Consider the following 23,130-nt stretch of genomic DNA (forward strand, 5'->3'; position numbering starts at 1 on the left):
ATCACAGCCAGATAAATTGGTGCAAGTTTCTGAAACACACTGACACTTCAGGTGCACTCAAAAACAAGGGTGAGGGAACCTGAGGTTGTAGTACCAAGACAGGGAGGTGTCCCTGTGCTTCCTGGGAGGATGTAATAGGGTTGTTAATACTCCTGTGCACAGACATGGAAATGACCCCCGCTGCCCTGTAGGCTGAGAAGGCTGCAATACTATTCTGTAAAATTATGCTATATGACACCCTGTAAAATAAATTATATAATATATTCTAAGTATCCAAAATATATGCTAAGATATACTACTGTACTATATATTACCAATACTATACAAATATACTACATACACTATATATACTAAATTCTACATTATATATACATACACAAACATAGATAAACAATATATGTAATAATTTTGTACTATATAATATATTATAATACATTACACAGAGGACCACTTTAAAAAATATTTTAAATTTATTTTAGAGAGGAAGGGAGAGGGAGAGGGAGATATAAATATCAATGATGAGAGAGAATCATTGATTGGCTGCCTCCTACTGAGCATGGAGCCCACTTTGGGCATGTGCCCTTAACCGGAATCAAACTGGGGACTCCTTAGTCTCAGGACGATGTTCTGGCCACTGAGGCAAACCAGCTAGGACCACTTTGTTATTTTACTAGCATATTGTTTTTAATATTTGCACATACTGTTGCTAGAGCCATTATGAGTTTTCACGAATGCCATTACACCACTAAGAAGACGGAAAACACTCCATCAATTCAAAGGAACACATCGTGGTGGTGGTTTATACTGGATTTGTTAGAGCTTCCTCTAAACCTTTACCTTTTTTATTCTCATATTTAAATATTCTTTTTATTGATTTCAGAGAGGAAGGGAAAGGGAGAAATAGAAACATCAGTGATGAGAATCATTGATTGGCTGCCTCCTGCTCGCCCCCTACTGAGGATCAAGTCTGCAAGCCAGGTGTGTGTCCTGACCAGAAGTCCAACCATGACCTCCTGATTCATAAGTCGACACTCAACCACTGAGACACACCACCCAGACCAAACCTGTATGTTTTCCAGAATGTGATGTAGTGGATCACCATTTGTCTTTCACCCCAGCTGGGTAGCTCAGTTGGTTAGAGCATCATCCCAAAGTGCCAAGGTAGCAGGTCAAATCCCAGGTCACACACAAAAATCAACCAGTGAATGTAGAAATAAGTAGGACAGGGTGCTGCTTCTCTCTCCTCTCTCTCTCTCTCTCTCTCTCTCTCTCTCTCTCTCTCTCTCTCTCTTTTCAATTATAAAAAAACAACAACAAAGTAAAACAAAGCTGTAGCTGGTTTGGCTCAGTGTACAGCGCGTAGGCCTGTGCATTGAAAGGTCCCAGGTGTGATTCTGGTTAAGGGGACTTGCCCAGATTGCAGGCTTGATCCCCATTAGGAGGCGTGCAGGAGGCAGCTGATCAATGATTCTCTCTCATCATTGATGTTTCTAACTCTCTGTCCCTCTCCCTTCCTCTCTGAAATCAATAAAAATATATTTAAAAATAAAAAGTAAAAGAAAATAATACTCTATCACTTTTTGAAAATGCATCCAATACCCTCTAGGAAACATTTCTGTATTTATTTATTTATTTATTTATTTATTTATTATTTTTTGATTGTTTGTTTTTTTGTTAATCCTCACCCAAGGATATTTTTCCATTGATTTTTAGAGAGAATGGAAGTGAGAAGGAGAAAAAGAGAGAAACATCGATGTGAGAGAAACACATCAATTGGTTAGCTCCTGCAGGAGCCCTGACCAGAGCCCCAGGCTAGGGAGGAGCCTGCAACCAAGGTACATGCCCTTGACTGGAACAGAACCTTTGGTTCACAGGTTGATGCTCTATCCACTGAGCCAAACCCGCTAGGGCTATTTTAGTATTTAGATAACAAGAAAGGAAAAAGCTGTTCGAGACACTTGGTTAAAGGCCTTGCACTCCCTGCCAGCCCTAGATCTATCTTGTTGAAAAGAAAAGGTCACACATGTCCATCATCACACAGAGCTACTCCATGACCACAATGAATCAAGACCAAAAAAAAAAAAAAAAAAAAAAAAAGGCATTCATGTCTGTATAACGGATGAAAGAGAACAGGCTTCCAAAGAATAAAAATAATAAAAACTCCCTTTTCTCACTAATATGATTTCTGTTTCCTACAATTCAGGGTTAGCATGACTTTATTTTTCCTGCCTTCTAAATAAAAGTTAGTATCACCACCCAATGTAGAATTAAGTTCATTTCCTCACAGAATTCAACGCAGGAAAATGTCTGGCTTCCCTGAATGTCAAATAAATGATCTATCACAAGGCAAAATACAAAAAGAAACCCTTTTTATGCCAAACCGGTTTGGCTCGGTGGATAGAGCATCGGCCTGTGGACTGAAAGGTCCCAGGTTCGATTCCAGTCAAGGGCATGTACCTGGGTTGCGGGCACATCCCCAGTGGGAGGAGTGCAGGAGGCAGCTGGTCAATGTTTCTCTCTCACCGATGTTTCTAACTCTCTATCCCTCTCCCTTCCTCTCTGTAAAAAATCAATAAAAAAATATATTAAAAAAAAAAAAAGAAACCCTTTTCAGTGTGCTGTTACTGTCACACCCCACAGCCATTTATGGCTTGGGGTCATTGTTATTATTCAAATTCATTCCATTCCATGTCTTTTTTACCACAGATATGAGTTTGCTGGTATTTCGCTGGAAGGGACAGAAAAAAACATGATTGAAGTTTTTAATATTTTGAACAAATAAGAAAGCAGTCTGTGACAAATATAAAAAATGAAATTTCTCTGAGAAAACATGTCTGAGTTTATACATAAATGATAATTGTGACTCAGATTGTATGATTAAGTGGAAAAGATTACATGTTGATCTGAAAATACATAATTACAATGGGATATTTAAACATATCTCAGAAAAAATAAAATGCAGTAGCTATTAGCATAAGAGTGCTTGGCAAACAGTTCATATTTCTTTAAAAAGTACAGAAGCATTGATTACAGGGAAAAATGCACATAATTTTAATCACATACAAACAAAGATAACTGACAACATTGAGAGATTAGGCTCAGCTCTGAGGGACAGCACACATCAGAGTCTGCCTGCAATGAGGAAAGTGCCGATCCTCACATGGAAGGACTGGCTCAGAGCCCTCACTGCAGAGGGAGGTACAAGAACAAACTGTCACGGGGCTCCGTGGCACTGCACCACTGCAGCTGTCACAGTAGGATCTGAATCACAGTCAGTAGTAGAACCAACAGGACAAGATGATTACTCGTCAAATTAGACCTCATGCAAATGCAATCTAGAGAACAGTGCATACTTTCAGAAAACAGCCTCAACCATGACAGTCTATGTTTGTTGCCTGGTGGACACCTATGGGCTTGCAGGAAAAGCCAACCTATGCTGGGTCTTTACTGTTGAATTCTGAACATCTATAAAGCTTACGCCCGACATCAAGGGAAGTGAAGCAGTCGCTGGTGGTTTTGAGAATATTCTTGGCTGGCTGGGCAAAGATTGAGGAAACAACTCAAAGCAAATGTACACAAAAGCTCTATGCTTCTGGCCATCTCCTTTACACAAGAGGATTCAAAACCAATCTAATCCTATTCCACCTCTGCATTCAAGTTTCATGGAAGTGAGGCCTTGGTGATTTCTAACATGGAACCATAAAGGCACCAGATTGTGCAAAATGTAGTTCACAACATTCCTCACGTTGACCTAACAGTCAGGAAGGGTCATCTCTGACTCTAGATCTTACTGTCCTATCACAGGTATTCTCCTCTTAATGCAATCATCATAGTTCAAACCCAGCCAAAAGCAGTGACAAGCAAAGGACATAGATGAAAATAACTCACATGGGACTCTACAGTGCACTTTGAAAACTTACAAATAGATGGCAAATATTTATTGACTAAGATAATACTGAATGTCAACTGCAATTGAAATATTACAAAAACATTTATTGACAAGAAAATGGAGTAAATCTCTTCTAGTCACTGAAAAGGCACTTTTCCATTACGGTAGAATATATATATGGCACATTCATTCAATGCTTGCCATGGGAGGCCAATAAGACAAAATGAAGAAATACCAAAGTAACCTTTTCTTATTTTTCCATTGATTTCTTAGAGAAAAGAAGAGAGAGGGAAAGAGGACATTGTTGTGAGAGAAAGATACCAATTGGTTGCCTCCTCACGAGCCCTGACCATGGCCCAGCCAGGGAAGAGCCTGCAACCAAGGTACGTGCCCTTGACTGGAATCAAGTCCAGGACCCTTTGGCCTGTAGACCGACACTCTAATCCTTGAGCCAAACCAGCTAGGGCTGTCTTTATCTTTTCAATATATTTTTGTAGATTTTAAATAGGAAGGGAGAGGGAGAGAGATATAGAAACATCAATGATAAGAGAGAATGATTGATAGGCTACCTCCTGGGGATCGAGACCCCAAACAGGGCATATGCCCTGAGGAGGAGTCTAACCATGACCTCCTGGTATGTAGGTCAACATTCAACCACTGAGCCACACTGACTGGGCTGTATATCCCAACTTTTTAAAAACAGTGCCTGGAACTTGGAAAGAACAAATTACATGATAGCTATTACAACCTCAGGTGAGGATCATTTCCTTCATCTATATTATGGTAGAGAAACTAGATACAATGACTCTATAACAGTGGTTCTCAACCTTGGCTGCACATTAGAATCACCTGGGAATCTTCTTAAAATCCTGATTTCTAGGCCTCATCTTCCGAAAATTCTTTGTTACTAATGTTGTGGCCCCACCCCATAACAAAGAAACAGAATTTCCGGAAGATGGGGCCCAGAAATCAGGATTTTAAAAAGATTCCCAGGTGATTCTAATGTGCAGCCAAGGTTGAGAACCACTGCTCTATAATAAAACACAGAAACCTGATTACTTTTCCTGTGACATCATCTTCCAAAAAACAATTACTACCACATTAAAAATATTTCCTGGACTAAGAGAAGTAAAGTATTTACTGAACCAAGAGAAGTATTTCTTTGTCTCCTCCCTTCTGAAGAAGCCATCTGTCTCTTACCTCTCTACCAATGCTCTCAAGTAATTTCCAAATATTTTTTTAAATATATTTTATTGATTTTTTACAGAGAGGAAGGGAGAGGGATAGAGTGCCAGAAACATCGATGAGAGAGAAACATTGATCAGCTGCCTCCTGCACGCCCCCCACTGGGGATGTGCCCGCAACCAAGGTACATGCCCTTGACCAGAATCGAACCCGCGACCCTTGAGTCCGCAGGCCGATGCTCTATCCACTGAGCCAAACCGGTTCTGGCAATTTCCAAATATTATCCAAGATTTTGGTTTCTAACATTGGAATAGTTTTTTATTTATATGTTTTTATTCATTTCAGAAAAGGGAGAGATAGGAACATCAATGATGAGAGAATCATTGATCGGCTGCCTCCTGCAATGCCCCCTAATGGGGATCTTCCCCGCAACCCGGGCATGTGCCCTTCACCAGAATCTAACCTGGGACCCTTCAGTCCCCAGGCTGACCCTCTACCCACTCAGCAAGACTGGCTAGGGCTTAGTATGTCTTTTTATTACAGCAAGGAGCTTCTTCCCGGAAGCCCAAGCCTCTGCTAGCCATGCCTAGGAACAAGACACCCACTTGCGCCTGGCCAATTGGCAGGGCCCACAGTCCTCTCTCCTCCTCTTACTCACAAAGCTCGCTCTCTGCCTCTTGCCGCTGCGTCGGTGAGTGTGGTAGATGGGGAGCCCAAGCTAGCTTGAATAAAGACTCTTATGCTTTTGCATCAGACTTGGCTGGCTCCCTGGTGTGGTCTCTTGGGGATCCTGAAATCTGGGCATAACACATACCTCAATCAGATTGAGGACATTTTAAGCAACGGGCAGCTTAGGAGTACCCTAATTAAGTTAATAACAATGTACCTACCTATATAGTTTAAGTTTAAAAAATTTGGCTCTCAAAAAAAATTTCAATAGTTGAACTGTTAATATTTGGCTCTGTTGACTAGTGAGTTTGCTGACCACTGACCTAGAAGGATGTCTCCCTTTTTGAGAAATATAGTTCCCTTTTCCTTCTTATAAGCTAGAGTGATTTTTTCGTGATTTCATCTCTGGATTGGGATAGGGATGGTGGTATATGCTGAAGAGGAGAGGGAAAGGCAGAGCCAGAAAACCCTGGCCAATTTGGATTGGTCTGGTTTAGGAGGGAATCGTTTGAGATGAGTAAAGGTGAGAAAGTTCCTTATGGGAGGAGAGGAAGGTTGGAATAGGATGAGAAGGAGAGCTAATCCCCACTTCCAGGGCCAGGATTGTCCCAAGGAGGGGAAAGGGTATGTTCAGGACCTAGAAAGAAGGAAATCTCATCCCATAGTAATCCAAGTCCCCTTGTAGAGGGGTGTCCCATAGAAAGGTGAGAATCCTGATGCAAAGGGAGAGGGGCAGTAGCTAGGACCTGTAGGATTTGTATTGTGAGAGGAGGTGGGCTTCCCGAAAAGTCAGGGTTGGTAGGTCAGTACACGGGGGCAAGTGCAGGGGTATTCACTCATTTGTCCTCTTCCGCTGGGATGTGGATAAGACAGAGTCTGGTGGGCCCAATCTGGTGTCCGTAATACTTAGGGGAAAGAGGTGTTCCAGGGAAGGAGGAACCATGGGGTACACCCTGGTAGTTTAGCTGCAACTGGGGCAGTTAAGAGTACCTGATAAGGGCCTTGCCATCAGGGCTATAAATTATTGATGGATAGATGGATTTCCTTTTGGAGGACCTGGTGCCCTGGCTGTGGAGGAGCAGGGCGAATGTCTCCTGTGAAAGGTAGAGGGAGGACCTGATCAGCACGTTCTCTCAGTAATTCTCAGATGAAGTTTAAAATGGGGACACAGTCTCCTAGAGGGATCCCTGTGGAAGGGAAGTTTCCTAATGACAAGGATCTTCCATACATGAGTTCAAAGGGACTAAGAAAGGAGGATGCATGGAGAGGTTGCCCTGATGTGCATAAAGGCTAGAGGTAGGAGAGTAGTTTAAGGTTCTTTAGTTTAGAGAGTTAATTTAGTTGGTTGAGACTTAAGGGATTTGCCTGTTGTACCTTGTCTGAAGATTGGAGTTGGTGTTGGGGGCCGGGGCATGTAAGTTCCATGAGATGTTTAGAGTGGAGGAGACCTGTTGAGTGATTTGAGATATGAAAGCAGGCCCATTATCTGATTGTAATGAGGTGGGTAGGCCGAATCTCGGAATGATATGCTGAATGAGAGTTTGAGTGACCTCGGGGGACTTTTCAGACCTAGTGGGAAATGCTTCTACCCAGCCTGAGAAGGTATCTACTAAGGTTAAGAGATATTTGTGTGTTTTTTAATAGGGGGCCTGTGAGTGAAGTCAATCTGCCAGTCTGGTCCAGGATTTGGCCCCTTGACTAATGAATGGGGAAAGAAGGAGGTCTAATCTAACCTGTCCTTGGGGAGATACTGAGTAACAAGTAGAACAGGTTTTGGTGATACCTTGCAGTAGGAAGGCTAGGCTAGGACATGGGATGAGGGGTTTTAGGTTGTGAATGTATCCTATATGTAGGGAGTTGTGAATAGCCCATAAGATATCACAGGCCTGTTCCTGGGGAAGGATATATTTTCCCTGAAATTTTAACCCTGAATCTTCCTAAGGAGCCCAAGATGTAGTAGGGACTGAAGTTGCTCTGGAGGGTATTAGGGGGTTAGATGGGGTATAGCTAAGAGTTGGGGAGATGGAGGCTTCGTCTGAGCCGCTGCCTTGGCCTCCTGGTCTGCTTTGTTATTTCCCTGTATTACGGGATCATTCCTGACTTGGTGTCCTTTGCAGTGTATGACTTTTAAGCAGGCTAGAAAAGGGGAGAGAAGTGCCTAAATACCAAGCAGGAAGACCTGTGGAGGTTTCAATGACAGTGTCAAGGACTGTGAATGAGGGGTTGGAAATAAAAAGTCTAGGCTCAGATAAAGGGTCTTACGCAACAGGAGAGAGCCTGGGTGGGGCTGCTTTAGCTTCCTAGGAGAGAAGGGGTCCCTTCGGACATCAGGGGTGATCAAGTCCTGGCTCACTGGACAACACAAAACTTCTACCCAGTCACAAATAACCAGCTGTAGCCAAAAATAAGCAACCAGCATTTACATTTGAGAACTCACTTTAAACACCCTCTTACTATCAACAAAATATACATTCAGCAAAGTACAAGGGACCTTCTGTAAGAAAACTAAGAGCAGGTGAATTAAAGCTTGTCTAGCAATCAATGTTTCAGCACTTTATGCTATTTTAAAATATTCAGATGCTTGTCATTTAACCCAGCAATGCTTCAAAGTCTTTAAGTTACCAAAGACTTTGGAAAATTATGTATAGGAATATGAGGTTGAGGAAAAGGTATGGGGGGTGGAGGGAGGGAGCAGGCTCAGCAGCCTGTTTCCAGGCCTCTAACCACTTGGATTTAAAACTGCCACATTTTCCCTTCGAGATAACATGCTAAGGTTTGGGTGATATTGAGTTCAGCTTCTGATAGTAAGTGTAGTTTTGCAGCAAAGCAAGGTGCTCTTTGGGAAGGGGGTGGTGTTGTGAGAAGGTGCTGAGGTGAAAGCAGTTTTCAGAGCATTTAAGGGGGTGAAAATGCTGGCCTTGGGATCTAAAGGCTCAGTGAGGGATCCCTTCACTGCGTCATAGAGGGGCTTTGTGAGAAGATTAAAGTTGGGAACCAGAGGGGACAGTTCCCAGTCAGCCCAAGAAAGAAGACTATTTCTTGTCTAGAGGACAGTCATGGAGGAGATAAGGCATTTAGAGTCCATGGTAATGGCTCAGCTTTGTGGTGTGGGAGTGAAACTGAGGTAGGTGACTGTTGGTAGGGATACTGGGCTTTATGGGAGGATGCCTGGTAGCCCCGGTTGGGCACTGAGCTACACGAAAGGAGTCAATAAAGGGAATCTCTAGTAAGATGCAGTGTAGAGTGAGGTGGCTAATGGCTGTGAGACTAGTCTGTCGATTCCGATAATAGAGACTGAAGCGAGGACAAGGGTTCAAGTGAATTCGGAGAGGGCAGACTGAGGCAGGCACAAATGAGCCCAGTGTCAATGAAAAGGAGATTGGCTTACCTGCTACCACAATCGTTCCCAAGGCGCTGTCCTGGTGATGTAAGTCTGTGGGACCTTGTCGGGGCCTGGGCAGCTTCAGTGTTTGGTGGCCAGTCCCAGGAGGTATGGGAGCTGAGGTCCAACCTGGAGGGGCCAAACTACAGTCTCATTTCCAGTGGCCTTCCCTGTGTATGTTCCCCCACATCCCGCATGGTTCAGGGTTCAGTATCTGGAGGAGGAGCCGCACACAAATGAAAGAGACAAGAGATAATTGGGGAATATTGGGGCAACAGGCGGGAAAGTCCAACTCAAGAGGAAGGACTTCCACTGGTGCCCAGGCCTCGCCAGCCTTTTATTCAACTTTGGTTACACATAAAGCCCTTAGTCAGGCATCCAATTGTGGTAGCAGACAGACTATCTTAAGGTCAGTAAATAGAAGGATTTACAATGAGACTATTTGATCAGGAAATAGCTTGAGCCCCCATTGTCAGGACTAGACAATCAGTGCATAAGTCAGGCCCTTGCCATGGGTTCAAGATTCACCAGCATTCCAGGATCCTTCTGCAGGTGATGGAAGGGATGTGTAAGAGGGTGAAGGTTGCCGAAACCGGTTTGGCTCAGTGGATGGAGTGTCGGCCTGCGGACTGAAGGGTCCCAGGTTCGATTCCGGTCAAGGGCGTGTACCGTGGTTGTGGGCACATCCCCAGTGGGAGATGTGCAGGAGGCAGCTGATCGATGTTTCTCTCTCATCGATGTTTCTAGCTCTCTATCTCTCTCCCTTTCTCTCTGTAGAAAATCAATAAAAAATATATTTAAAAAAAAAAAAGAGGGTGAAGGTTGGTGGTCTGCTGGGTCAAAAGTAGATTCAGAATCAGAAGTGTTTGGGGTATGATGTTTTGTGTGAAGGAGAAGAATCTGATGGGTAGAGCAGGACTGACAGAGAGAAGGTGGAGACTGAAGGATGAAAAGGCCTGGACGTAGGGAATCTCTGACCATTTTCCACTGTGGTGAAAGCAATTACCTAAATTGTGCAATGTGTTAAAATTCCAAGTGCTGTCTTACTGTTTTGATTTCCATTTCCTTGGTGACTAATGATGTCCAGCATTTTTTCATATGCTCTTGACCATTTGCATATCTTCTTTGGCAAAATGTGTATAGATACTTTACCATATTTAGATTGATTTATTTCACTTTTAAGAATTAGTTTGTGCCCTAGCTGGTTTGGCTCAGGGGATAGAGCGTCAGCTTGAGATCTGTTTATGTCCCAGCCTTCTATTCTAGTTCTAGTCTGAGTAGAACTGTACATCAGTTTGTAATTTTTAAGTAATTACTATCTTGTTTTTCATACCATGACAAAATATCATATCCCCAGGAGTAGCACACTGGGTTCCAAAAAGTGCTGATGGTGTCCTTTCAACCATAAGTTTTAATTTGATGAATTTGATTATCTGTTTCTCTCTCACTAAATGTTCCTTAAAAAGGAGGCAGCCTACTGACCTTGAACCACAGATAGGTGACCTTGGAGACCCAAGAAAACATGGAAGCTGTTGTAAGACCAAGGGGGGAGGTGTGGCTCATTTCTGACTGTTCCTTCAAGTACTGTTGTGAAATGTGCTTCTTGGCACAGAGGAGGTGTTCATGGGACAGTGGGGTTACTGTTTCAGAGGTGTGTTCTTCATGACATGGGCTCTGGGTTCTGTCCCTGCTTCACCTCAGAGTCACCTGGGGCTACATTTTGCCAACTCTGATTGTCTTTCCACTTAGGAAAAAGAAAGTATGAATATTAAACTAAAGGGACCACTTGTGTTTATTTTGACATTAGATTTGGCTATTTCCACCTAACTGATCCCATCGCAGAAAATTGACAAAGTGATATAGGTGTTGCATTTAAACATGTTTCCCAGAGAGCAGGCAAAGATCCAGCCTGAGATGGGAAATTTAAGGATTGGAAAAGGCCTCAAGGCCTGCCCTGGGAAGACATGAAGCTGATGCCCAAGGATTAGATTAGGACATGCCCAGGCTGTCCTAACTTGTGCACACCAGTTAGAGTCCCTATTTCTTTATTTTTTAAAATTTCTTTATTGATTTCATAGAAGGGAGAGGGAGAGAGAGAAATATCAACGATGAGGGAGAATCATCGATCCGCTCCCTCCTGCACGTCACCCACCGGGGATCAAACCCACAACCCGGGCATGTGCCCCTGGCGGGAACCGAACCGGGACCCTTCAGTCCACATGACGATGCCCTATCCACTGAGCCAAACCAGCCATGGCTAGAGTCCCTATTTCTGATCATAGCATTTCCTGAATAGGACTGGAGAACCCTGGTTTCACCTCAAAGGTGGGGGCCAGGGGCCCTATTACTGTATAAGCAGTTGTGTGAATGAGGGCAGAGGTTGCCCGAGAGGCTGTTTCCTAAAATCAAATTCAGTATCAAGAACATCCTGTTGTGGCCTGTGCTCTTCTCCAGACCTCTCAGTTCTTTATCAGAAGGACCCCAAGGTGGTGGAAGGAAGTGTTGCACATGCAGAACAAGTTTACCATTTTTGTTGTTTCATATTGTTTTTAATATTTGCACATACTGTTTCAAGAGTAGTTATGAGTTTTCACAAATGCAGTTACACCACCGTCAAGACGGAAAGCACTCCATCAACCCAAAGGAACACAGTCGTGGTGGTGGTTTTTACTGTATTAACCTTTGAACAGGGATTTGGTACAGGTTCCTTCAACCCTGGAGCTTTTCCAGAATGTCATGCAGTGGGTCACTATGTTGTCTTTTAAATCCTGTTTAGGAACTTTGACACTGCATTTGCAATGGTACAGAATTATATAAGGCTAGCAGCGTTCTTCTGAGTGAAAGTTTTTGACTTTGGACAATGCGGCACACATTAGGACTTCAAAATGGAGAGTCTACTATTATGAGTTATGTAAATTGGGACAAGATTTCTACTTGCCTGTCTTCATTTGCATAGGGGGGAGGAATGATGGGGGCAGGGGATCGTAGGAGATACCAATAACCATGAAATCATAAAATATCTACACCGCTAAGAAAACATAAACTAGCACCGAAAGAAAGAAGAGGGACCAAGTCTGGACATTCTTTACTCTTCAAAGAAATAAAATCAACACCTTTCCCCCCATGTTTCATAACATCTCCTGGAAGTGTAAACATGGAAATGATCCCTGAAAACAGCAAAAATGAGCATGGACAGCTTGGTGCCTTCTGCTGAAACAAAAAAAAAAAAAACCCAGCTACTCTTCTCATCAGAGGCTTTGCTGATACTCTGTCTGCAGTTCACCTTAATTTTCCCTTAGATCATTATCCTCTGAACAGCAATAGCTTCCTGGTGTTTTAACCAGAAAACCACCCTAGACAGGCCCAGGAATCACTCTACTCACAGAAAACCCATGATGGGTACAACTGTGCAGATGACCAGAACTTTGAACTGGGAGGAACTCAAAAGTTTCAAAAGGTACACAAATTGTGTCACTGTTTGAATAGAGGCAAAATGATAGGCCATTTTAAAAATGAATTTCAAATTATTTCCATTGGTTTTAAATCGAAACTCCATGGCCTAAAGCAGTGAGGAGTCCTTCACGTCACACACCCATGCCCAGATTCTTAATCAAGTAGCACATGCTCTGAAACTTACAACCATGTCTAGAGCTTTCGGGAAAGCCATTGCTGTGAATCCCAGGAAGGCAGAACTTTGGGGATGTTTGTCCATTGTTTAAATGCACACTCTAGCAGATCCACAAGTCTTTAAGAAGTATTACATGGGAGGAAAGATGATCAAAGATGACACCCCCATTTACTGAGGCCCGTACTCTCCATAATGAAGAGGTATAATCCACCCCATTCCCAATTATCTTACCTGTCAGTATTTGTGCTTACTTTTTTTCTTTTCTTTTGAAAATAATATTGTTATTGTTGTTTTAAGACAGAGAGTGAGATAGAAACATCAATGAGAATGAACATATATCAATCAGCTGCCTCCAGCACACACCCTACTGGGCATGTACCCTGACCATCAATCAAACCATGACCTCCTGGTTCATGGGCTGATGCTCAACTATATAGTCACACTCACCTGGCAACAACTTCATTTTCTAAGACACTAAAGTGTTTTTTATTTAACCAGTATCTCCTTTCCCACAAAAACATAAGCACCAGCAATGCAAGACATTTTTTCTTTCATGCCTGTATATCATGACTTGGAGAGGTGTGCTAAATTGGGCATGTTTTCCATGTAAATCGCCTGGCACGTGCAGGATGTTGACATTATCATCACGATCATACTTCCACCTTGGCCAGGCAACTCAGTTGACTCAAGCGTTGTCCCAATATGCCAAGCTTGTGGGTTCATTCACAGGTCACACAAGAATCAACCAATAATTGCATAAACAACTGCAACAACAAATCGATGCTTCTCTTTTTCTGTCTCTCAAGTCAACTTTTTTTAAAAGGTGGGGGGAAAAGAGTAAAATTCTGTCAGCAAGAGCAGCTTCTTGGAAGAGAGATCCTAACTTTGTTTTCTTGCTAGGTTTGGGTTCTTTGATAATATTCCTAAACTTATAAACCTCAATTGACTCATAAAAAAAGTTAAATATTTTGTTAAGAAGTACATGACTTTATGTTAATATATATACTTAACTGAGGTACTTTTTACAAGGTGCCCAATACAGCATAGTAAATATTTCAGTATTTAGGTAACAACTGGCGGCCTATTGAAAAGAAATATATCTTGTTGAAAAGAAAATGTCACACATCCATCATCACACAGAGCTACTCCATGACCACAATGAATCAAGACAAAAGCAAAGGCATTCATGCTTGCACATGTGATCAAGGAGAACGGGTTACAAAGGAATAAAAATAATGAATATTGCTTTTCTCACTAATATGATTTGTGCTTCTTACAATTTTGTTTAGCATGATTATTTTTCTGCCTTCTAAAGAAAAATGATTTTCATTATGTAAGATAGAATGAAGTTCATTTCCTCCCAGACTTCAATGCAGAAAAATGTATTGCTTCCTTGAATGGAAATCAAATTGTCTATCACAAGGCAAAATATAACAAGAAATCCTTTTAAAGGCTGCTGTTACTGTTACATCCCAGGCGTTTATGGTTTCTGATCATGCTTATTAGTTCAATTCACTCCACCTCATTTCTCTTTTACTACAGATGTGACTTTGTTGGTCTCTGGCTAGAGGGGACTAAAAAAATACATGACTGAAGTTTTTAATACTTTGAATGAATAAGAGATGAGTCTGTGCCAAACATTATAAATATAAAGTAATAAAAAATATAATTTCCCTGAGAAAACCATTTCTGAATTTGTACACATATGATACTTGTGACTCAGAATTTATAATGATTAAATGGAAAAAATGTCAAATTGACTGGAAAATACATAATTACTATGGGATATTTAAATATATCCTCAGAAAATAACAAAACACCAAAACATTTCTTAGTATAAGAGTGGTTGGGAAACAGTTCCTATTTCATTAAAAATTACAGAAGCATTGCCCTAGATCAGTGGTCGGCAAACTCATTAGTCAACAGAGCCAAATATCAACAGTACCATGATTGAAATTTCTTTTGAGAGCCAATTTTTTTAAACTTAAACTATATAGGTAGGTACATTGTTATTAACTTAATTAGGGTACTCCTAAGGCTTAGGAAGAGCCACACTCAAGGGGCCAAAAAGCCGCATGTGGCTTGCGAGCTGCAGTTTGCAGACCATGGCCTTAGATCAGGGGTCCTCAAACTACGGCCCGTGGGCCACATGCAAATACAAATATTTTATTTGTTCCCATTTTGTTTTTTTTACTTCAAAATAAGATATGTGCAGTGTGCATAGGAATTTGTTCATAGTTTTTTTTAAACTATAGTCCGGCCCTCCAACGGTCTGAGGGACAGTGAACTGGCCCCCTGTTTAAAAAGTTTGAGGACCCCCTGCCCTAGCTGGTTTTGCTCAGCAAATATAGAGCATAAGCCTGCGAAATGAAGGATCCCAGTTTGATTCAGGTCAAGAGCATATGCCCGGGTTCCAGGCTCAATCACCAGCAGGGGGCGTGCAGGAGGCAACTGATCAATGGTTATCATTGATGTTTCTATCTTTCTCTCTCTCTCTCCCTTGCTCTCTGAAATCAATTTAAAAATATTTTTAAAAATTACAGACGCATTTATTAGGAAAAAATGGACATAATTCTAATCACATACAACCCAAGATAACTGAAAATATTGAGAGATTAGGATCAGCTCTGAGTGACAGCACACATCAGAGTCTGCCTGGAATAAGGAAAGTGCCGATCCTCACATGGAAGGACTGGCTCAGAGCCCTCACTGCAGAGGGTGGTACAAGAACAAACTGTCAAGGGGCTCCTTGGCACTGCACCATTGCAGCTGTCACAATGGGATCTGAATTAGTCAGTAGTACCAACAGGACAAGATGATTACTAGAAAAACTAGATCTAATGCAAATGCAATAAAGAGAACAGTGCATACCCTTCCGAGAACAGTCTCAACCATGACAGTCTACATTTGTTGCCTGGTGGGCACCTATGGGCTTGAAGGAAAAGCCAACCTATAGTGGAACTTTAATGTTGAATTCTGAACAACTGTAAAGCTTCACCGACATCAACGGAATTAAAGAAGTGGCTGGCAGTTTTGAGGATATTCTTGGCTGGCAGGGCAAAGATTTAGAAAAACAAACTAAAATATTCTCTCTCTTTTTGGGAAAATATATTTTATTGATTTTTTACAGATAGGAAGGGAGAGAGATAGAGAGTTAGAAACATCGATCAGCTGCCTCCTGCACATCTCCTACTGGGGATGTGCCCGCAACCTAGGTACATGCCCTTGACTGGAATCAAACCTGGGACCTTTCAGTCCACAAGCCGACACTCTATCCACTGAGCCAAACCGGTTTCGGCAAATATTCTCTTCTTAATGTGAACCCCATAGCACAATTCCCAGCCAAAAGCAACACACACAAAAATACATGAAAATAATACACAGGGGACTCTACAGTGAACAGTAAGTATGTACAAATGTGGCAAATACTTATTGACTAAAAGAATAGTGAATTTCAAGTGCAATTGAAAATTTAAAAAGAATATATATGTGTGTAGGGCCTATTCATTCAATACCCATCAGGGCACATTACTGGTCAGGGCACAGGAAAGACAACCCATTGGTGTTTCTCTCTCACATCTATGTTTCCCTCTATTTCTCTCTCTGCCTTCCTCACTCTAAAGCATCAATTTAAAGAAACCAACAAAAAAAGAATGAGTACTGATAATGACCAAATTTGTCAAAAGTTCATAGAACTTCTTTAATGCTGTGAGTTTTGGGGTGTATGTGACTTCATTTGCAACAGGTTTACATGTACCAGTTAGTTACACTAATAGGATTTCCTTCCAGGGCAGTTTCAGATACTCTGAAAGTATTTGTTAAAATTTAAACTTTTTTTTAAATAGGCAATTATACAGTATCTATCCAGTGTACATTTTCACATCGTATTATTGTAGGGACATAAGGCAACATGAAGGTTTTCCTATATTTTTACATTAAATACAATTCTCAAATTTGAGTTTTTTTAATGATCTTTCCAAGGAAAAGAGACAGCTGAAGGCTTTCCCACCTTCTCTACGTATACACTATTTCACCAGGTGCATTCTCACATGTCCAAGAAAGGCTCTCCCACATTCCTTATGTTCATACACATATTGTTGGGTGCGAGTCCCTTCATGATTTTGTAAAGAACTAGGATGGCCAAAGGTTCTTCTACAATCCTTACATGACAGGGATCTCTTCAATGAGTTCTTTCATCCTTTACAATAAACTGGAAAAAATGAATGCTTTCTAACCCTCTTACATTACTAGGGTCCATCCCCAATAAGGATTATCATACATGATGGCACAGCTGAGAGATAAATGAATGCTCTTGGCTATTCTTTACATTAACGGTGTTTATCAATACATTTTGTTTTCACATGTCTGTAAAAACTAGTTGGAACCTAAAGGCTTTACCACATTCCTTGCATTGATGCGGTTTCTCTCCACTATGAGAAAAAGAATGGCAAAAACGGTTTACCTCATTTCTTATTCATGAGTCTTCTTTCCATTGTGAGTTCTTTTATGTCTTCGAAGATGTGAGGTACAACTGAAGTCTTTTCCACACTGCTGACATTCATAGGGTTTTTCCCCAGTATGAGTTCTTTCATGATGTCGGAGTACGGCACCTAGAGCAACGAAAGCTTTCCCACATTGCTTACATTCATAGGATTTCCCCTCAGTATGCATTTTTTTATGACTTCTAAGAGATTGGGAAAGACAAAAAGCCTTTCCACATTGCTGACATTCATAAGGTTTTTCCCCAGTATGAGTCCTTTCATGACATCGGAGGTAAGTTAAAGAAGAGAAAGCTTTATCACAATACTTACATTTATAGGGTTCTTCCCCAGTATGAATTTTTTCATGACATCGGAGGGAAGTTACATTAGCGAAAGATTTGCCACAATCCTTACATTTATAGGGTTTTTCCCCAGTATGAGTTCTTTCATGATGTCGGAGATTACCTAGAGTAACGAAAGCTTTCCCACATTGCTTACATTCATAGGGTTTTGTCCCAGTATGAATTCTTTCATGACATTGGACAGAAGATCCATTAGCGAAAGTTTTGCCACAATGCTTACATTTATAGGGTTTTTCCCCAGTATGAATTCTTTCATGACGTTGGAGGGCACCTAGAGCAAAGAAAGCTTTCTCACATTGCTTACATTCATAGGGTTTTGTCCCAGTATGAGCTCTTTCATGACATCGGAGGGAAGATGCATAAGAGAAAGCTTTACTACAATGGTTACATTTATAAGGTTTTTCCCCCGTATGAGTTCTTTCATGACATTGGAGGTAAGTGGGATGAGAGAAAGCTTTGTCACATTGCTTACATTTATAGGGTTTTTCCCCACTATGAATTCTTTCGTGGCGTTGGAGGGTACTTGGAACCATGAAAGCTTTCCCACATTGCTTACATTCATAGGGTTTTACCCCAGTATGCATTCTTTCATGATATCGGAGGGTACGTACATTAAAGAAGGCTTTTCCACATTGCTTACAATCATACGGTTTTTCTCCAGTATGAGTTCTTTTATGATTTTGGAGGGAAGTTGAATAAGAGAAAACTTTACCACAAAGCTTACATTCATATGGTTTTACCCCAGTATGAATTCTTTCATGATATCGGAGGGTACGTAGAGTAAAGAAGGCTTTTCCACATTGCTTACAATCATACGGTCTTTCCCCAGTATGAGTTCTTTTATGATTTTGGAGGGAAGTTGAATAAGAGAAAACTTTACCACAAAGCTTGCATTCATAGGGTCTTTCTCCAGTATGAGTTTTTTCATGATTTCTAAGGGAGGCTGAATAGTGGAAAGCTTTCCCACTGGGGCTGCCTTCATGGCTTCGAATATTTTGGTGATGCTTGAAAGCTTTCTCAGGTTCCTTACACTTAGAAGGGTTTTCTTCATATTCTTGAAACAGGTATAGTTTGGGTCCAGTGAGAGAGCTCAGGTGATTATTCAAGGATAAATAATCCATGAAGATTTGCCTACACAACGTGGCTTTAGGTTGTTTTATTTCAGTAGGAGTTTCCCTCTTCTCATTATGATTTGGAATCTGGCTGAAGTTTTCTCTGCATTGACTACCATCCTTCCTTGTACAGACTCTCTCTACCATATGACTGCTGTAAAAATCAGAAGCATATTATTAATACTCTGTTAACAATTTAAATATTTGTTAATAGTATGATGATGACATTTTTACCGTTTTCAAGGAAAGCGTGAGATTTCTGTACATTCTGATTTTTGAAATTGCATATCCTAAAACCTCTGAAATAGGCTGGATCACAGATGTTATGAAAACACTTATATTCATTAATGGAACTTCTGTATATTGTTTCCAAGTGTAATTACTTTTTATACACTAAACTTTAGATCACATTTCAGAAAAAACATTTTAATGAGATTATTCTAAGAGTCAATACATTTAAAACTGGACTGATACAATTGGATTACCTGTTTTAAGATTGTTTTGTGGCTCAGTGATTCAGCATAGACCCACCCACCAAGGGGTTGCCAGTTCAATTCCCCAAAAGGGAACATGGCCAGACTGCAGACTTATTAACCCCAGTACAGGGCATGCAGAAGGCATACAATTAATGCTTCTACCTCTCCATCACACCTCCACACTCTAAATTCAATAAAAAAATATTTTCTCACCACTAGCATGGCTAAGTGGTTGAGCGCCGACCTCTGAACAAGGTCACAGATCGATTCCTGGTCAGGGCAAATGCCAAGGTTCTGGGCTTAATACCGAGTGTAGGGTATGCAGGAGGCAGCCATCATAATTCTCACTCATCATTGATGTTTCTCTCTCTTTCTCCCTCTCCCTACCTCTCTGAAAAAAATAAAATAGCTGTAACCGGTTTGGCTCAGTGGATAGAGCGTCAGCCTGCGGACTGAAAGGTTCCAGGTTCGATCCCAGTCAATGGCATGTACCTTGGTTGCAGGAACATCCTCAGTAGGAGGTGTGCACGAGGCAGCTGATCGATTGTTTCTCTCTCATCAATGTTTCTAACTCTCTATCCATCTCCCTTCCTTTCTGTAAAAAATCAATAAAATATATTTTAAAAATAAATAAATAAATAAAATATATAAATAAAATACATCTATTTAAAAATCAAAAACAAAGATGCTCTTAATGCTCTCTCATGTCAATGTGACTCACCTAAGATTCATCCCATGATATTCATATTTATCTTCAGTGTCATGGTCTTCACCTTTTTCTTCTAAAATACATGCTAGAAAAAGCATTATAAACTATTAACACGTTAAGCGCCCAGTCACCGGTAACTGACACTATACTTTCCGTCTAGAAGACAAAATAGGCTGGGCACTTAACATGTTAAAGAATATAAAAAAATGGTTAGATTTTAAGTACACAATGAGCTGTGATCATTCCTAGCTTAATTACCAATGTATTCCCTTTCCATATTTCATTTCTTGAAACAGCATTGATGAGCAAGCAATAGCAGTTTTCTAATTGACTAAATAAGTAACAAGTTGGTGTAAGCCAGAGTCGCTCTGTGGTTGACCAACAACTTATGAACTGGAATGAACAGGGAGGTCACAGGTCAATTCCCAGTAGGACCGGTTTGCAGGCTAGATCCTCAGTGTGAGGCGCACAGAAGGTAGCCAACCAGTGATTCCCTCCCATCATTGATTATTCTATCATTCTCTCCCAACTCCTTCCTCTCTAAAATCAATAAAAACATATTTTTTTTTAAAAAAGGCCCTAATTGGTTTGGCTCAGTGGATAGAGCGTCGGCCTGCAGACCGAAGGGTCCCAGGTTCGATTCCGGTCAAGGGCATGTACCTGGGTTGCGGACACATCCCCAGTGGGGGCTGTGCAGGAGGCAGCTAATCGATGTTTCTCTCTCATCGATGTTTCTAACTCTCTATCCCTCTCCCTTCCTTTCTGTAAAAAATCAATACAATATATTTTTTTTATAAAAGAATTTGTGATACCTACCTATTGATGCCAGGTTCCAGAAGGTTTCCAGCATCACATCTGTGTAGAGTTTCTTCTGGGTGGGATCCAGGAAAGCCCACTCCTCCATGGTGAACTCCACATTAACATCCTCAAAGGCCATTGAGTCCTAAAACATCAAACATATACATACAGGAGGAGAATGGGTGAGAGAGACAGAACTGGGGACCTATACATAATTCATAGGAAGTTCACATAGGACATGTGGTCCCCAACATTCAGTCTATGACTTGATTGTAAGACTATTATTAATTTGCCGCACTCACTTTCTCAAGAACACATGGAATTTAATGATATAATTTTACTGTGATCACTTCTAGTCTTCATTGCTCTCTAATGTCAGGGTAAAGAGCACCTTGAACAACTTCTATATTAATAAATTAAAATGCTTCTATTTTAAGCCCATCGATTCCCTGTGAGAAAATTCATCTCCACTATAACCACCATTTGATCCATCAATCCATGAAGCATACTGTCATATTTACATGAAGTTTTAGTGACTACAATAAAGGCCTGATAGCTTTCTCTTCTATTCACACCAAACAGGAGAGGCCAAGTGGTGTGTGGAAATTCAACTTAGAACAAAATGTACTTGGCCATATTGTCCTGAAGTACTCCAGATAGTTAGAAGTAGCGAGATACACCCAAATGAATGAAAATATTCTTGTGGGGGAGTATGAATGATCATTTGTTTTTATAATATTTAGTAACTCAGTTTGACCTTTTTTTGCCTCTCTCATTCCATGGAGATAAGAAGTTAGAGTTAGAGCTCAGGCATGAGCAAGACAGGACAACTTAGCACTCTACAAAAGCCCTCTACTCATGAGCCTGAGGGTTACTTGATATTGATTTTTACGAACATAGACACGTATATTTAAATCATAAGATCACACTTAAAATTCTGGCAGAATTATAACACTGTAACTGGGGCCTGGACCTTGAAGAACAACTTAAGACTTGGCATGTACAAGGGCCTTTATTGAAGTCTGGACTATTTTCATGCTGAAATGGCACATAATTTACAAAGTACATAAGAGGTCAGGGGGGTAATGAAAATATCAGGCAGAAAACTCTGTAAAATTTGTCTCAACATATGTTCTACTCTTGAAACGAATACAAAATATAATGTAAACTGTAATTGGAATGTAAACTATAAATGGAAGCATATGGGGTGTTTATGGATAGGAAAAATTAATATCATTAAAATGTCCACACGTCCCAAAGCAATCTATACCTTCAGTGCAATTACTATCAAGATACCAATGCTGGCCCTAGCTGGCTTGGCTCAGTCGATAGAGCACGGCCTGTGGACTGAAAGGTCCCAGGTTCGATTCCGGTCAAAGGCATATGCCTGGGTTGTGGGCTCGATCCCCAGTAGGGGGTGTGCAGGAGGCAGCTGATCAATGATTCTCTCTCATTATTGATGTTTCTATCTCTCCCTGTCCCTTCCTCTCTGAAATCAATAAAAATATATTAAAAAAAAAAAAGAGATACCAATGCTGAATCTCACATAACTAGAGCAAATATTCAAAAATATTACATGGGACCACAAAACACCCTGAATAACAACAGCAATCCTGAGACAGAAGCACATATGTGGATGAATCACACTACCTAATATCCAACTGTACTACAAGGCTATAGTAATCAAAACAGCATGGTCCTGGCATAAAACAGCATATAAATCAGTGGGATGGAACAGCGCCTAGAAATAAACCCATGCCTTTATGGTCACGGAATACTTGACAAAGGAGACAAGAATACACAATAAAGTAAAGATAGTACATTCAATCAATGATGCTGGGAAAATGTTAAAAAAGGAAACTAGAACAGTTTCTTACAACATACACAAGAATAAGCTAAAAATGCATAAAAAGCCCTAATCGGTTTGGCTCAGTGGTTAGAGCATCTGCCTGCGGACTGAAAGGTCCCAGGTTCGATTCTGGTCAAGGGCATGTACCTTAGTTGCAGGCACATCCCCAGTAGGAGGTGTGCAGGAGGCAGTTGATTAATGTTTCTCTCTCATCGATGTTTCTAACTCTCTATCCCTCCCCTTTCCTATCTGTAAAAAAAAAAAAAAAAAATCAATAAAAATATATTTTAAAAAATGCATAAAAGACTTAAATGAAAGACTCAAAACCATAAAAATCCTAGCCAAAAAAACTGGCAATAAAATCGTGGACATTTCTCCTAGCAATACTTTTTCTGATATGTCTCCTGCGAAAGAGAAACAAAAGAAAAAATAAACAAATAGGACTGCATCAATCTAAAAGGAAACCATCAATAAAATAAAAAGGCAAACAACCCAATGGGAGAACATATTCACCAATGAAACCTCTGGTAAGAGGTTATTACTCAAAATTTATAAAGAATTTATACAAGCCAACACCAAAAAATAATTTT

At 40.8% G+C, this 23,130-nt stretch overlaps 1 protein-coding gene across 3 annotated transcripts in view; it reads right to left on the reverse strand.

Annotated features, from left to right (window-relative positions):
- Positions 1-9,391: 9,391 nt before the first annotated feature.
- The window catches only part of LOC139010985 (zinc finger protein 709-like), a 29,213-nt gene continuing 15,474 nt past the window's right edge, over positions 9,392-23,130 (reverse strand). The window contains exons 2-5 of one of the 3 annotated variants that reach the window (XM_070416128.1): positions 20,710-20,836; positions 19,906-19,978; positions 17,565-18,862; positions 9,392-17,363 (exon numbers count right to left, since the gene is read on the reverse strand). In XM_070416128.1, the coding sequence (XP_070272229.1) occupies positions 17,224-17,363; positions 17,565-18,862; positions 19,906-19,978; positions 20,710-20,836 (1,638 nt within the window). In that variant the 3' untranslated portion in view covers positions 9,392-17,223. Of the gene's footprint in view, positions 18,863-19,905; positions 19,979-20,709; positions 20,837-23,130 lie in introns of those variants that run through there. The other 2 variants (XM_070416127.1, XM_070416129.1) reach the window with 2 other exon arrangements.

The sequence above is a fragment of the Myotis yumanensis genome, unplaced genomic scaffold (assembly GCF_028538775.1).
Source record: "Myotis yumanensis isolate MYYU_CA2020_CCGP unplaced genomic scaffold, mMyoYum1.0.hap1 SCAF_5, whole genome shotgun sequence".
Lineage (NCBI taxonomy): Eukaryota > Metazoa > Chordata > Mammalia > Chiroptera > Vespertilionidae > Myotis > Myotis yumanensis.